At 44.3% G+C, this 16564-nt stretch overlaps 1 protein-coding gene across 2 annotated transcripts in view; it reads left to right on the top strand.

The window, feature by feature from the left end:
• The first annotated feature begins 3880 nt into the window (after positions 1–3880).
• kiaa1328 (KIAA1328 ortholog) overlaps positions 3881–16564 on the top strand; it is a 44061-nt gene continuing 31377 nt past the window's right edge. Inside the window, exons 1-7 of one of the 2 annotated variants that reach the window (XM_029775774.1) lie at positions 3881–4167; positions 4747–4782; positions 4894–5150; positions 7062–7180; positions 7314–7429; positions 13557–13696; positions 14558–15234. In XM_029775774.1, coding sequence (XP_029631634.1) covers positions 4113–4167; positions 4747–4782; positions 4894–5150; positions 7062–7180; positions 7314–7429; positions 13557–13696; positions 14558–15234 — 1400 coding nt within the window. In that variant the 5' untranslated portion in view covers positions 3881–4112. The remainder of the gene's footprint in view (positions 4168–4746; positions 4783–4893; positions 5151–7061; positions 7181–7313; positions 7430–13556; positions 13697–14557; positions 15235–16564) is intronic. The other variant, XM_029775775.1, reaches the window with a different exon arrangement.

Raw genomic sequence — 16564 nt, 5'->3', positions numbered from 1 at the left:
TTATGCTGCTGTAATAACGTATAATATTGGTAGTTAATGTTTTGTTTTAGCTAATGGGTTGTGTTTTTGTATGCAATTTTCCATTATACTTTCTACAATGTTTTTATGTTGTGAAAAAATAAATATGGTGGCCCCTAGGGTCTAAGGATAGGCAACACACCCCATTAAAATTCTCAGTGGGAGAATCTCAAATGGTTTTGGTCACCTCACCTCCTCTCCTCCGTCCTCTCTCTGGAAACAAATATCTTTGCATGAAATGAGACTCTCCTCCTCAGCTCACGAGTCATCAGGTAAATTATGTTTACAGGGGTGGAATCCCCAAATAAATGTGTAAAGTGCTAAAAACACATGTAACTAGTTCAAGTAAATTATGTTTACAGGGGTGGAATCCCAAAATAAATGTGTCAAGTGATAAAAAACAAATGTCGCTAGTTGTGCAAGACATGTTATAGATAAAATGATGAGTAGCGTATAATTTAAAAAAAAGTGGATTATTAAACAATTCCACGCTACTTGCCGCAAGGATTTTTTTGTGCATCCTCTGTCAAAGTAGGTAATCATAACGAATTGTCATTCTGTCCCATAGTGTACGGAAATGCTTAGACTTTCCTTGGTTAATGACAAAACAAAAAATGGAGAACAATGCCTGAAAGACGGTTTTGCTCAATCAACTATTAAATACAAGGGGGCTCTATTTTGTAGATTTTGATTACACTGAAGTAATGTAGAAAATGCCTATCAAATACATAGGCTTATAATTGATATATTTCACTACATTCAATACCAAATGACTATTCATACTCACACACAATTCAATAGTTAAACAAAACTTATCCCTTGAACTAGGCCTGAAGAGAATGTCTTGATTTAACCAACCGCTCCCCATGATGGATTTGATGTACATAACTTTATAGATAACGACAATGTCTATTACTAAAAAATAAACATCACCTCTTTACTAAAGGTGAGAGACAAGCATGAATTGTAATATTAAAATGTGAATTCCTGTGGACTTCAGATTGTGGTCACCTTTTACAATGATAATATCTGGAAATAGTTAGAAGTCTAACAAGATTTGATATTTAAGCCCATTTAATTGCCAGAGCTATTTTTGCTGTGCCTTTTTTTGACATCACACCCCTTATGTAACGAGTATAACAAAAACATCTGTCACGTTTGTCGTACGATGAAGGAGACCAAGGCGCAGCATGTGTATCGTTCCACATTTTATTTTAACTGTGAAACTATGCAAGACATACAAATAAACAAAACAACAAACTGCGACGAAGAGGTGCAACATAGACTAACTCAAAATAATCTCCCACAAAACCTAGTGGGAAAAACAACAACTTAAATATGATCCCCAATTAGAGACAACGATGACTAGCTGCCTCTAATTGGAGATCCTCCCCCCCCAAAAAACATAGAAATACAGAAACCAGAACCCCACATAGAAATACATAAACTAGACAAAAACCCCAACATAGAAAAAGGAAACTAGAACCAACATAGACATAAATAAACTAGACAAAATCCCCTGTCACGCCCTGACCTACTCTACCATAGAAAATACAAACATTCTCTGGTGCTACAACCCAAAGTAACCAAAACCATTTCTACCTAAATGATTAAATACTCTCTTCTTAATAGCCTATGTGTTCCTGTTGAGCAACCTTGTCAGTTCAACTGATTGAAGACAGTGGATTAATACACTAGATGTGTTAGGCGGAGCAGAACGGTTGAACCCAAGAGCAGACTCAGGTAAGGGGACGGGGATGAAGTAACCAAGGTATTTATTGACACACGGGGAAGATGGAGTGCAGGTCAGGGGAAGCTCAGGTGGGTTGCTGGAGACCAGGTGCGGAAGCTGAGGCTGGAGCGAGGGGGGTTGAGATCGGGTAAGCAGGTCCGGGGAGGAATCCAAGGGAGTAGTGGTGTGGGGAATCCAGGACAGAGCAGCAGGGTGATGAGACGTGGGACAGGAGACAGGGACTGGAGTCAGAGCGGGCAGAACTGTAGCAGAGAGGAAAAGAGCATCAGGCAGGGTAACAGGATCTAAGTAGTAACAAATAGCTAGAAGCGTAAACTGATTGAGCAGAGATTACAATCTGGCAGTGTGGAAGTGGCAGGACTGAGTATTTGTAGAGGTCTTGATTATGGAACGGGTTACAGCTGGTGGGGATCTGCTCTGATAATCTCTCACACACACACACACACACACACACACATAGAGAGAGAGCGAGAGAGGGAAAGAGCACTGGGAGAGGCGGCAGGTCAAAGAGACACAGGATGACCAGTAGAGGGCGTTGCAGGAGCAGATGTGACAAGATGTGTGAGCCCCTGGATTCACCCTCTGAATGGCACACATACACAATCCATGTCTCAATTGTCTCAAGGCTTAAACATCTTTAACCTCCCCTTTATCTAAAATGATTGAAGTGGATTTAACAAGTGACATCAATAAGGGATCATAGCTTTCACCTGGATTTACCTGGTGAGGTTATGTCATGGAAAAAGCATGACATAATGTTTTGTACATTCAGTGTATATATGGTGTGTAAAGACAATATGGACATTATATGAATAGAAAAGGTGTGTACAGCAGTAATTATATAGGGGGAGCCATGACTAGAATACAGTATATACATATAAAGTGGGTAAAACAGTATGTAAACATCATTAAAGTGACTCGTGTTGAATGTCTACGTACATAGGGGTAGAGTAGAGTACCGGGTGGTAGCCGGCTAGTAACAATGACTAAAGTTCAGGGCAGGATACTGGGCAGAGGCCGGCTAGTGATGACTGTTTAAAAATCCTTAAGAGTCTATTGACATACCCGTGCGTCAATCTAAGTAACAAATAATGAAATTGCCATCAAAATCCATCAGTTGAAGATAGAGATATCAGGTTTTTTGCATGGGTTGCATCTCAACCCACCACCTCTGCAGCGTCCGAACAGTTTGGCTCACAAACTATTATGACCACTCTAGAAAGGGGAGACTCTTACGAAGAAGACGTGTTCTCCGTTTTGCTCTACGACCCCACAAGTGTCACAAGACTTGTCTGAAGATAACCCATACACCCCTCCGACTTTTAGAGGTTAAACTGTTTAACAGTCTGATGGCCTGGATATAAGGTAGAAGCTGTTTATCAGTCTCTCAGTCCCAGCTTGGATAGCCCTGCAGTTGCGGGAGGTGCAGTTTCCATACCAGGCGGTGATACAGGAAGAAAAAAAAAGTGGGGGTGTAAAAATATATGTTTGCACCCCTATTTTGAAAGTGGGCATGCAGCTGCTCCATTTTCTCCATTGTTCAGGTGCCTGCCCCAAGTAGCTACTCATGGTGCTTTCAAGACAACTGGGAACTCGGAAATAACCGACGTCAAATCATGACGCCTTTAGGGTGACCACATGTCCTGGATTGTGGGGACAGTCCAGCATTTTGACCCTTTGTCCCACAACCAAACAATCATATCCCACATTTCATCAACAAATTCAAACACCACTAATTTACAAACAACATTGATTTGTCCCATATTTCAGTCAGACATTCCAACCTGTATAATTTGCAGCAGTGAGGAAGTGGCAAAGCATGTGGTTTCACTCTCACCAAAATCTGTCCAAAATAAGCCCAATGCATTTCTATGGGCTTTTTTTGTTTTACTTAAACTTGTCGCCTGCCTTCACGCCTTGCCTTTGGGAAAACGACTCCTATAGTTAGGACGCAGACATGAGCATCTAGTCTCATCTACAGATCTCTGTTTACAGTCAGGTAGCGCTTTTGACACGATATCACAAGGATGTGGTACTGTTGAAGTCAACGTCAGTGATCTTCAGGTCGACAAGTTGGAGCTCTAGAAATAGTTGGAATTCTGAGTTCGATGACCGTTCAAATAGATTTTTCCCAGTCGGAGCATTTTTTCCCCCGAGATCCCAGTTGTTTGGAACGTACTTGAGTCGGAAGTAGGAGATTTTCGAGTACCCAGTTATTCTGAACGCAGCATCAGTCCACCTTCCTCCTACCCCCCAACAAGTGTGTCTTTCATCCTAACAAGTGCCCGTTTCTACGCGACCTGGCAATGCTTGGCATCCTGGGAGTGGCGGTTGATTCAATATGGCGGCAGCAAAGGAAGGAAAGAACAACTCAGGATTTGGGGGGATTAATGACAGTATCCTTTTACTTAGTGTCCATAAAAGACAGCCCCCCGTATAAGAAAACGTTTTGAAGTCGAAATTGTCAGTATGTTTTCGATGACCGTAGGATACGTTTTTAATAACAAGCCGGGTGTTGTGTGTCTGTGGACCTGGAATGAAAGCTAACGTTAGCTAGCTGTTATGCATACACATCGCTAACTAGATGTAATTAGCTTGCTAACTAGTTGTGGAGCCTTGTTAGCTAACGTTAACTAGCTAGCTAGCTAGGGGTTCCTCACCTGGCTGGAAAACTATCATAGCTAGGTAGTTTGTTTGCTATGGCCGGGGATGTTAAATACCATGTTAGCAAGCTAACTTGCATTTTTGTAACTAGTTAACGTTAGCCGGATTCTCATGGGAAGTTTGCTATCCGTTAACGTACCTTGTTCAAAGCAAGCCTTGCCAGCTAGCTGACTATAAAGTTATCAACACATGCCAGGCACTTGATGAACACAGTTCAGTAGCTTGCCTTAGCAAACTTCAACATGGTGCTTTTTATTGAAGTGAGGGTCTTGTTAGAGACCAAATATATTTTCTTAATTAAATTCACACAGCATCAGAAGAAGACCAACCTGTGGTGTTTATTCCGGGTGAGGACATTATTAGACTTCTCAAAGCCATATGTGAGTTGTTCTGACCACTTTTCCTATTGCTGGGTGCTAACGCTACTTTATTTATCACCATGTCTCTCGCTCTCTCAGGAGTAAGCAGAGAGGGACACTTGCGGACAGCCTTTAAGTCAGTATCAGGCACCAGCAGCAGTGAGAGAAAGGTGAAGATGAGGGCCAATTATAGCAGTGAGATCCGAGGAGAGGCTCCTCTGAACCGGGGCAATAAGAAGCAAGGCCAGCGTCTTTCCCTGTCCTCGATGGGTAGAGGGCAGCTCCAGGCCACCCCTGCACCTACAGTCCCACCCCCAAACCCAGCCACCCAGCAGCATCTCCTCACCACTCCACAGGTAGGTCTGCCAAGAAGGGCCACTCCATCAACACCAACTAGTTATTAGCTATTATAAACTGGGTGGTTCGAGCCATGAATGCTGATTGGCTGACAGCCGTGGTATATCAAAACACATATTTTTACTGCTCTAGTTAAGTTGGTAAACAGTTTATAATAGCAATAAGGCACCTCAGGGGTTTGTGATATATGGCCAGTATACCACGGCTAAGGTCTGTGTCCAGGCACACCGCGTTGTGCGTAAGAACAGACCTTAGCGGTGGTATATTTGCAATGTTGTTCTGATGCTGATCACAATCCTGATTCATCAGTGCTAACTAATCGGTCCAAACCAGGTAAGATAAAAACATTTAGCTGAAACAGGCTGACATACAACAGGCTAGTAACACACAGAATGTCAATATACTGTACTGTTGTGCAATGCTTGACAAAAAAATGGTCTCTCTTGTTCTGATTTAAGGCTTTCTATGTTGTGATAAAGTAAATATCCTACACTACATGATCAAAAGTATGTGGACACCTGCTCGTCAAACATCACATTCCAAAATCATGGCCAATAATATGGAGTTGGTCCCCCCCTTTGCTGCTATAACAGCTTCCACTCTTCTGGGAAAGCTTTCCACTAGATGTTGGAACTTTGCTGCAGGGACTTGCTTCCATTCAGCCACAAAAGCGCATTAGTGAGGTCAGGCACTGATGTTGGGCGATTAGGCCTGGCTCACAGAACGCATTCCAATTCATCCTAAAGGTGTTCGATGGGGTTGAGGTCAGGGCTCTGTGCAGGCCAGTCAAGTTCTCCCACACCGATCTCGACAAACCATTTCTGTATGGACCTCGCTTTGTGCACAGGGGCATTGTCCTGCTGAAACAGGAAAGGGCCTTCCCCAAACTGTTGCCACAAAGTTGAAAGCACAGAATTGTCGAGAACATTGTTTCCCAATGCTGGTCCTCGAGTACCCCCAACAGTACAGTTTCGTTGTAGCGCTTGACAAACGCACCTCATTCAACTCATTGAGGGCTTGATGATTATTTGACAAGTTGAATCAGGTGTGCTTGTCCAAGGTTACAATAAAAAATCTGTACTGTTGGGGGTAATCGAGGACCAGGGTTGGGAACACTAGTCTAGAATGTCATTGTATGCTGTAGCGTTAAGATTTCCCTTCCCTGGAACTAAGGGGCCTAGCCTGAACCATGAAAAACAGCCCCAGACCATTATTCCTCCTCCACCAAACTTTACAGTTCGCACTATGCATTCGAGAAGGTAGCATTCTCCTGGCATCCTCCAAACCAAGATTTGTCCGTTGGACTGCCAGATGGTGAAGCATTATTCATCACTCCAGAGAATGCGTTTCCACTGCTCCAGAGTAAATGGCGGCGAGCTTTACACCACTCCAGCCGATGCTTCGCATCGCGCATGTTGATTTTAGGCTTGTGTGTGGCTGCTTGGCCATGGAAACCCATTTCATGAAGCTTCCGACGAACAGTTCTTGTGCTGACGTTGCTTCCAGAGGCAGTTTGGAACTCGGTAGTGAGTGTTGCAATCAAGGACAGACAGGGGACTCAGAAATCTTGGCAGTCCCTTTCTATGAGCTTGTGAGGTATACCACTTCGCAGCTGAGCCGTTGTTGCTCCTAGACGTTTCCACTTCACAATAACAGCACTTACAGTTGACCGGGACAGCTCTAGCAGGGCAGAAATGGGACAAACTGACTTGTTGGAAAGGTGGAATCCAATGACGGTGCCACGCTGAAAGTCACTGAGCACTTCCGTATGGGCCATTCTACTGCCAATGTTTGTCTATGGAGATTGCATGGCTGTCTGATCGATTTTATACACCTGTCAGCAACGGGTGTGACTGAAATAGCCGAATCCACTAATTTCAATCGATGTCCACATACTTTTGGCCATGTAGTGTATGTATTTTGTTCAGGCACTCTCTGAGGTGACCCAGGCTAAGAACAGGACCTCTCTGAAGGACCTCTGTCCCCAGGATAAGCGGCGCATCGCCAACCTCATCCAGGAGCTGGCCAGGTAACTGCTCATCCAACATAAGTGTCTGTATTTGGCAGGGATTTAGGATTTTTAGGTGTGTGGATTTTCTCAAGAATGAAGTTAATTTACACAGTGTGCTATAATCCCTGACCCTCCATCTCTTCTTACCCAGAGTGAGTGAAGAGAAGGAGTCGTCGGTACAGAGGCTGAGGGATGAACAGGAGACCTTTGAGCGCAAAATTCTACAGCTTGAGCAGCAGAACCAGCTTATTGTACAGGAGAGAGAGAGTATCCTTTTCCCCATGGATGCACACGCACACGGATAAACACGCATATCAAGGGCGTCTCCTAATGACATTGTCAGCCCTGTGGTGTCATTGTCTGTCTGAAGTATCCTCAACCCCAGTCCTTGAGGCCTGCCTGCTGGTGTTTTCTTGCTTTCCCAGACCTGTATCAGTCAATGATTTATAAGACAACCATGAGTGGGCGGCAGGTAGCCTAGTGGTTAGAGCGTTGGACTAGTAACCGAAAGGATGCAAGATCGAATCCCTGAGCTGACAAGGTAAAAATATGTCGTTCTGCCCCTGATCCAGGCAGTTAACCCGTCATTGAAAATAAGAATTTGTTCTTAACTGACTTGCCTAGTTAAATAAAGGTAAAACAAACAAACAAAAAAGAGTACTTGCAGACACTGCAGCCTTATTTTGCCACTGAAGAATTTAAGGCTCTTCCTGTATTTTGGCAGCAGGGGGCAGCATTGCCTAGGGCTTGATATCACCACTGCCAGCCTCAGTTGTCGGCCAGATACTCCATGAGCGTTATAACATTCACACGTACCTTCATTCCCCCCTGCTTTTTCACGATTTTGCTTCTTGGCCACATCTTGACATTTAATGACATTTGCACTCTGTCTGAGATCACTGTGGATTACGTTGTTTGAAACCGTTACCGTCTATGACGTTTTACCTTGTGGGACTGTGGCATTTGCTCTTGTCTCATGTTTTGGTAATCTTGTTCTTCTTCATGCACTGAATTTTGTCATATCTTACCTTTTCCTGACCTATCAAAGGCTTTCAGATGCAACGCCACCAGTTAATTCTAAACAAGCTAACACTGTCAGACTCAGTCTCTTGGCATGACCTGCCAACTTTCCTGTAATTCCAGCAGCATCCCAGAATTACTCTGTTTCCTCCACTTTTGCATCCCACCCCTCCTGTCGTCCTCCTTAACGATTCTGCTCAGGTCAAACCGACGTGGGGAGAGCCGTCAATTTAGGGGGGGAAACACAGCGAAATATGAAGAGTAATCGTTGGCTGGTAAATTGCAGAATTGGCAGCGGAGCTGGGAAATTAGGAAAGCACAACTCAATTAAAGGCACTTTGGCTGCGAGACCTGGCATTTATACTAAACTTCCAAACTCCATTAAAAAGGAATTTGAGCTGGAAAAACTCTGATTAAAGCACCTCGATGGGATAACCAGTCTTTTAAAGCGCACACACAGTCATAAAGAGACTTCTGAGACGTAGGGTTCCGGACTGATCTTTTAAGGTTAAGGAGACACCAAAGGCAAACGGGCTAAAGGGAGACTTGTAAAGTTTAATTCCATTACACCCTCTGCCTCACCTTCAGTCTTATCTACCAAGAGCCAGGTTATCAAGGGGAGGATGTATATCTCCATCTAAAGACCTGAGATGAGAGAAAAGCATTCTTGTTGAAATGTTGTCTGTCAGGACCATTTTGAAGCTCAAGTGCTGAATGAAATCTACGATTTGAATAAGGTTGTCTTTGGTTGTTTCCCCTTGGCATGTTGTTTTGGGGAGGTTAAAAGCTAAATGTCATTTCTGAGTCTGTGCTTCACATATCACATTTTTTTTATCACCCTTGCAAGTTAGTCAGCGACTATACCACTGCTGTGGTTGAAATATTAAGTGACTCTACCCTCCTCCCTTAGGCAATGGATAAAGGGCTAAACTTTGAGTTTACTTTGTTCTCATTGTATTTATGTTAGACCTTTAAATCAAAGTCAACTTTGAGCTATAGCGTTTGATGCAGCTATTTATTTGGTTGGTTCCTTGTAAACTGATTTGTCCTCTCCAGGAACATAAAGTTATGCTAACTGTCCCCTTCCATCAATTCTTCATCACCTGGCCCTACACACACACACACACGCACACACACACACACACACACACACACACACACGCTGAAAGAGAGAGACTGCATACACACTCATTCACACACCCAGTCGATTTGGCACAGAGCTCATAAGGCAGGCTTTAAAATATTCCTTTCCTGCGCAAATTTGTTTCACCTTATGGTGGATTTCATTATTTCATTTGGGCACGGCCTGACAGGGCGAGTGAATCATTTTGACAGGCACTGTCTGAAGCCTCGATTGCAAACTCTTGATTTTGTATATTTTTGGATTAAGGAGCGTAGAAATTGAAGAGGGCGTGCATTCTGATTGGCTCATGGCCAAGACTCAGAGAAGCGGTTTTACTGTTTTCGGTGTGTGAAGAGATCCTTATCAATTGCGCTTCAGTCGGCCCTAGATTACCAGGCGTTGAGCGTCAAGGCTGCTTTGACCCATCAACCTTTTTAATGTAAGTGTGTTTTCGTGCCCAAACTCTAGCCAGGTTAGGTGGTTGTGATGACTTTTGGTTGGAGCATGATGCTTGCAATACCAGATTTGTGTGGGTTACTCTGACATGGTCACGTCTATTAGGCTCCTTTTGAATAAAAGGAACCTGATGATAACCCAGAGGATATTATACTATCAACATTAAAGGGATAGTTCACCCAAATTACAAAATAACACTTTAGTTTCCTTACCTGGTTTTCTTAGCAGTCTATGGACAAGGTATAACAGCAATCCATGCTTTGGTTTAGTTTCCAAATGCTAACATTTTAGCATTTATGGCACGAATCCCATTCAAGTCATGGGACCGATGTTAGCATTTTTTGCGGTTCATTATCAAATCATCTATACGTGACTTGAGCTTCACGGGTAAACTTTCGAATGATTTGGACACGATGAAACTAATATCAACTGTGGGACCTTTTTTTTTTATTTGGTGACCTATCCCCATAATCCATTGACATGGAAATTGCCCCTGAAGTGTTTGGTCGATTCTGTCAAATTTTGTCATGACTGAATTCAGTCATCATTAAATGAAATTATATTTGTCACATGCGCCAAATACAACAGGTGTAGATCTGAAACGCTTACTTACAAGCCCTTAACCAACAATGCAGTTTTAAGAAAAATAAGAGTCAAGAACAATACAAAACTAAAGTAAAAAATAAGAGCGACAATAAAAGAACAATAACGAGACTGTATACAGGTGGTACCAGTACTGAGTCAATGTGCGGGGTTACCTGTTAGCCGTGCCCGAGCAGAGCGAACAGTCTGACTAGGGTGGCTGGAGTCTATGGCAATTTTTAGGGCCTTCCTTTGACACCGCCTGGTATAGAGGTCCTAGATGGCTGGAAGCTTGACCTGAGTGATATACTGGGCCGTACGCACTACCCTTGCAGTCGGTAGAGTGTTTAGTGTTTATGAAAGAAGCCTTTCTCTTCCCATGCTCCGTTTCATTTCCCAGGCTTGGTTGAACTCATCCGACACCAAAGTGTTTTCTCCTAGTGTATCTTTCCACTGACTGTTACTTCATTATGACTTCACTTTGAAAACTTTTAATTTGCTCCCAAATCGGGGACTTTTAAAGGTGATGTGTTGAGAAAGTCATCAGCCTGGGGCTATTGCCCATCCATAAAAGGATATGGCCTGCAGCAGGGAGGTTTATGGGTATTGGTTGGTAGGAGTGTGTTTGGGACTGTGTGTACCCATCTTGAGGGGTGACTAGAGGTGGTAATGTGTTATTGTTGGTGCAATGCAAATTCTCTGTGGGTCTACCTACAGTGCATTAGAAAGTATTCAGACCCCTTGACTTTTTCCACATTTTGTTACATTACAGCCTTATTCTAAAATTGATAAAAAAATAAAATAAAAATCCTCATCATTCTACACACTACCCCATAATGACCAAGAAAAACAGGTTTTCTGAAATGTTAGCACATTCTCTCTAGGTTTCTTCCTAGGTTTTGGCCTTTCTAGGGAGTTTTTCCTAGCCACCGTGCTTCTACACCTGCATTGCTTGCTGTTTGGGGTTTTAGGCTGGGTTTCTGTACAGCACTTTGAGATATCAGCTGATGTAAGAAGGGCTTTATAAATAAATTTGATTTATAACAAAATAGAAATACCTTTATTAACATAAGTATTCAGACCCTTTGCTAAGAGACTCGAGATTGAGCTCCGGTGCATCCTGTTTCCATTGATCATCCTTGATGTTTCTACAACCTCATTGGAGTCCGCCTACGGCAAATTCAATTGATTGGACATAATTTAGAAAGGCACACACCTGCATTGTTGCATTGTTGGTTAAGGGCTTGTATGTAAGAATTTCAGATCTACACCTGTTGTACTCAGCGCATGTGACAAATATAATTTGATTTGATGATGACCGAATTCAGTCATTACAAAATTTGACAGAATCGACCAAACACTTCAGGGGCAATTTCCATGTCAATGGATTATGGGGATAGGTCACCAAATAAAAAAGGTCCCACAGTGCATGTCAGAGCAAAAACCAAGCCATGGGGTCGAAGGAATTGTCCATAGAGCTCCAAGACAGGGTTGTGTCGGGGCACAGATCTGGGGAAGGGTACCAAAAATTGTCTGCAGCATTTTTTTTTATATACCTTTATTTATCTAGGCAAGTCAGTTAAGAACAAATTCTTATTTTCAATGACGGCCTAGGAACAGTGGGTTAACTGCCTTGTTCAGGGGCAGAACGACAGATTTGTACCTTGTCAGCTCGGGGATTCGATCTTGCAACCTTTCGGTTACTAGTCCAACGCTCTAACCACTAGGCTACGCTGTCGCCCCACCCAGCATTGAAGGTCCCCAAGAACACTGGCCTCCATCGTTCTTAAATGGAAGAAGTTTGGTACCACCAAGACTCTTCCTAGAGCTGGCCGCCCGGCCAAACTGAGCAATCGGGGGGCAAAATGGTCTTGGTCAGGGAGGTGACCAAGAACCCAATGGTCACTCTGATAGAGCTCCAGAGTTCGTCTGTGGAGATGGGAGAAAATTCCAGAAGGACAACCATCTCTGCAGCACTCCACCAATCAGGCCTTTATGGTAGAGTGGCCAGACGGAAGCCACGCCTCAGTAAAGTCACATGACAGCCCGCTTGGAGTTTGCCAAAAGGCACCTAAAGGACTCTGACCATGAGAAACAAGATTCTCTGGTCTGATGAAACCAAGATTGAACTCTTTGGCCTGAATGCCAAGCGTCATGTCTGTAGGAAACCTTGCACCATCCCTACGGTGAAGCATGGTGGTGGCAGCATCATGCTGTGGGGATGTTTTTCCGTGGCATGGACTGTGACACTAGTCAGGATCGAGGGATAGATGAACTGAGCAAAGTAAAGAGAGATCCTTGATGAAAACCTGCTCCAGAGCACTCGGGACCTCAGAGTGGGGTGAAGGTTCACCTTCCAACAGGACAACGACCCTCAGCACACAGCCAAGACAATGCACAAGTGGCTTAGGGACAAGTCTCTGAATGTGCTTGAATGGGCCAGCCAGAACCTGGACTTGTCAAGCTTGTAGCGTCATACTCAAGAAGACTTGAGGCTGTAATCGCTGCCAAAGGTGCTTCAACAAAGTACTGAGTAAAGGTTCTGAATACTTATGTCAATGTGATTTTTCAATTTTTTATTTGTATACCTTTGCAAAAATTTCTCAACCTGGTTTTTGCTTTGTCATTATAGGGTAATGTGTGTAGATTGAGGGAAGAAAACAGTTTAATCAATTGTGGAGTAAGGTTGTAACGAATTTGAAAAGTCAAGGGGTCTGAATGCTTTCCAATGCACTGTGTATGTGATCTGATGCTTTGTTAATAATGTAGGGGTTGCAATGGAAGTATCTACCTCACTCACAGCCTGGTTGTGTGTACGAGCAGTGCTGTCATTAGCAGGCCCCTCATGCTCAGCAGTGGTTTTGCTCCAGATGAGCTCTCTCTTGTCTGGCATTCAGCCTGGCACCCAGATCTGGCATCACGGCCCAGCTCTGCTCAGCCTGGCCCGACCCAGATGGAGAAATCTGGAAAGCTCTACCTGCCCGACAACATTTTTATCATGCTCTTTCTTTTCAGTTTCTCTTTTTCAACATTTTGAGTTGAAACTCACTGTTCTCTTTCACTTTGCTGGCTTAATGATGGGGTGGTGGGTGGGATGTTCTTTTGAGCATATGTTATGTGACATGTCTGCAAAATGTAAATAAAAATGTATCACAAAAAAGGAAGAAAAATGGAGACTAACATGACCCTTAACCCCAGCCCCCTTTGGCCCAGGCCTACAGCAGCAGTATCGGGAGTGCCAGGAGTTGCTTGGTCTCTACCAGCAGTACCTCTCTCAGCAGCAGGAGAAACTCAACCAGTCCATTGCCCAGCTCAGCCACACCCGCAGCCCCCACTATAACTCCTACAGCAAGGTACTCACTCTCTGTGTGTGTGTTAATGCCTGCAACATGCGTAATACGAGATTGTGATACAGATGTGCGTCTGAGAGATGGCGATAGTGTGAATGTGTGTGAAAGAGCATATTTGTGTGTGTGCGCCCGTCACCTTCCCCCGTGAGCCATCTCCAAACAACAGCGCTGTTCAACATCAAACGCAATACCCCCAACTGGGAGAGATGCACATACACACTCACACATTTTCTTTTCGAAGGACCCGCCCTAAGACCTAGACAGCACATCAAATGTCACGACAGCTAAGGAAAAGTCCGCTATGACCGCATACGGAAGCACAAACCATTTCTCAAGGTAATCATTTAGACAACTTCGTCATCCTCCGTGGCCTACGGTGGGGCTGAGTAATGCGTGTTTGCGTGCTCTGTGACCGCACACTGGATTAGTCAGTCGCTCTCTTGTCTTGCTGAAGGTGGGCACTTTTCTGTAAGGGTTTATCTTTTTCGCTTCAGAGACCTTGGTTTCCCTGTGCTCAGCACTTTTTTTTCAGAATCTCTTGCCCTAACCAAATTGAAGTGAAAGATTCCATACCGCTTACTTCTGCGTTGTATCGGTGTCGAGTCTATCTTGGCTTAACCATTGCTCTCTCACAGAAAAGTTAAAACAGGTAAAGGAAGGAGTGACCCCTTACTCTTAAATACTTGTAGAGATTGGAGACGAATACATGACAAGTTTCAGATTTTATTGATGCTTACATACTGTAGCAGTTAATACAGGCTGAAATCCAGGCGTATAAGATTAAATGGTAACATTGAATAATATATTGACAATAGATACAAATAGAAAGGTATATATGACTGGGTGGCTCTCTTGTCTCCACAGGCCCCCAGCAGTGAGGGACCCTCCACCAAGCCTAGCAGGGGAGAGAGGGCCTCAACCTTGGATGGCTCCTACCTAGACCTGCCCACTCTTGGAGGAACGGGGACAAACGGAGGAGGAAGAGAGCGAAGTGGCAGAGGAAGAGGAGCGGGAGGAAGAGTCCCATCCCTGAGTCCTGCCTCTCTCTCGGACGACCTGCACTCAGACACTCCCCCTCCGTATTCCTCCAGCGACCAATCCCAGGGACCAATGAAACCACGGGGCTGCCGAGGAGGGGCCCATAGCGAGCTTCGCCTAGCATCCCACCGCAGCAGACAGGAAAGTCTGGTCAACGGGAGGTTCCCCCATAGGGGGGCCACAGAAGCCCCTCGTTTGGGCAACACCAGCCCGCTGCTCCACAACGGCCCTGGTGAACTACTCAAAGACAGCAGAGGTCTACTTGGACCTGGAGGGTTACTACCCGGAGAAGACCCATCGGGGGAGGGAGTAGGGGCAGAGGGGGCCCTCACAGCACCCCTCCTAGGCCCGGAGGACTGGGAGGAGAGGAGGCACCAGCTGTTCCTGCAGAAGCTGCAGCTGGAGGTGGAGAGAGAGCGGCTGCAGGCGCGGCTGGCCCAGCAGGAGGAGCGTCTGATCAGACAGAACCAGCATCTCCGACACACACGCCTAGACTACAGCAGGTATTAAATTGAATTACATTTTATACTGAACAAAATATTAACTCAACATGCAACAATTTCAAAGATTTTACCGTGTTACAGTTCGTATAAGGAAATTAGTCAATTGATGCCCTAATCAATGGATTTCACATGACTGGGAATACAGATATGTGTCTGCAACAATCTCAGATGCCCCCCCCCCAAAAAAAAAGTAGGGAATGTGGATCAGAAAACCAGTCAGTATCTGATGTGACCACCATTTGCCCCATGCAGTGCGACACTTCTCCTTCGCATACATTTGATCAGGCTGTTGATTGTGGAATGTTGTCCCACTCCTCTTTAATGGCTGTGCGAAATTGTTGGATATTGGTGGGAACTGGAACACGCTGTCATACACGTAGATCCAGAGCATCCCAAACAATGCTCAATGGGTGACATGTCTGAGAATGCAGGCCATGGGTGAACTGGGACATTTTCAGCTTCCAGGAATTGTGTATGGGGCCGTACATTATCATGCTGAAACATGAGGTGATGGTGGTGGATGAATGGCACTACGATGGGCCTCAGGATCTCGTCACGGTATGTCTGTGCATTCAAGTTACCATCGATAAAATGCAATGGTGTTGGTTGTCCGTAGCTTATGCTTGCCCATACCATAACCTCACCGCCACCATGGGGCACTGTGTTCACAACGACATCTACAAACTGCTCGACCCACACGACGCCATATACATGATTTGTGGTTGTGAGGCCAGTTGGATGTACTGCCAAATTTTCTAAAATGACGTTGGTAGAGAAATTAACATTTATATTATCTTGGAACAGCTCTGGTGGACATTCCTGTAGTCACCATGCCACTTACACGCTCCCTCAAAACTTGTGTTGTGACAAAACTGCACATTTCAGAATGGTCTTTTATTGTCCCCAGCACAAGTCGCACCTGTGTAATGATCACGCTGTATAATCAGCTTCTTGATATGCGAAACCTGTCAGGTGGATGGATTATCTTGGCAAAGGAGAAATGCTCACTGGCAGGGATGCAAACATATTTCTGCACAACATTTTTGAGAAATAAGCGTTTTGTGCATATTGAACATTTCTGGGATCTTTTATTTCAGCTTATGAAACATAGCACCAACAATTTACATGTTGTGTTTATAGTTTGTTCAATGGATTTAAAAAAAGACATCAAACAGGGTTCTACACTAACTTTTCCAGTGGCACTGGTGCTACCAACATTTTCACTTGATGGCACCAGCACTTTGCACCAATGTTTTTTAATTTGAATATTGATCATTGATAATGACGTGTGCCTCCATTCCATAAATAACCATGCAAATAATGACTAGCC

The sequence above is a fragment of the Salmo trutta genome, chromosome 14, assembly GCF_901001165.1.
Source record: "Salmo trutta chromosome 14, fSalTru1.1, whole genome shotgun sequence".
Taxonomy (NCBI): domain Eukaryota; kingdom Metazoa; phylum Chordata; class Actinopteri; order Salmoniformes; family Salmonidae; genus Salmo; species Salmo trutta.
Note: the sequence above shows the minus strand (reverse complement) of the source record. Positions and strands in the feature narration are given on the sequence as shown.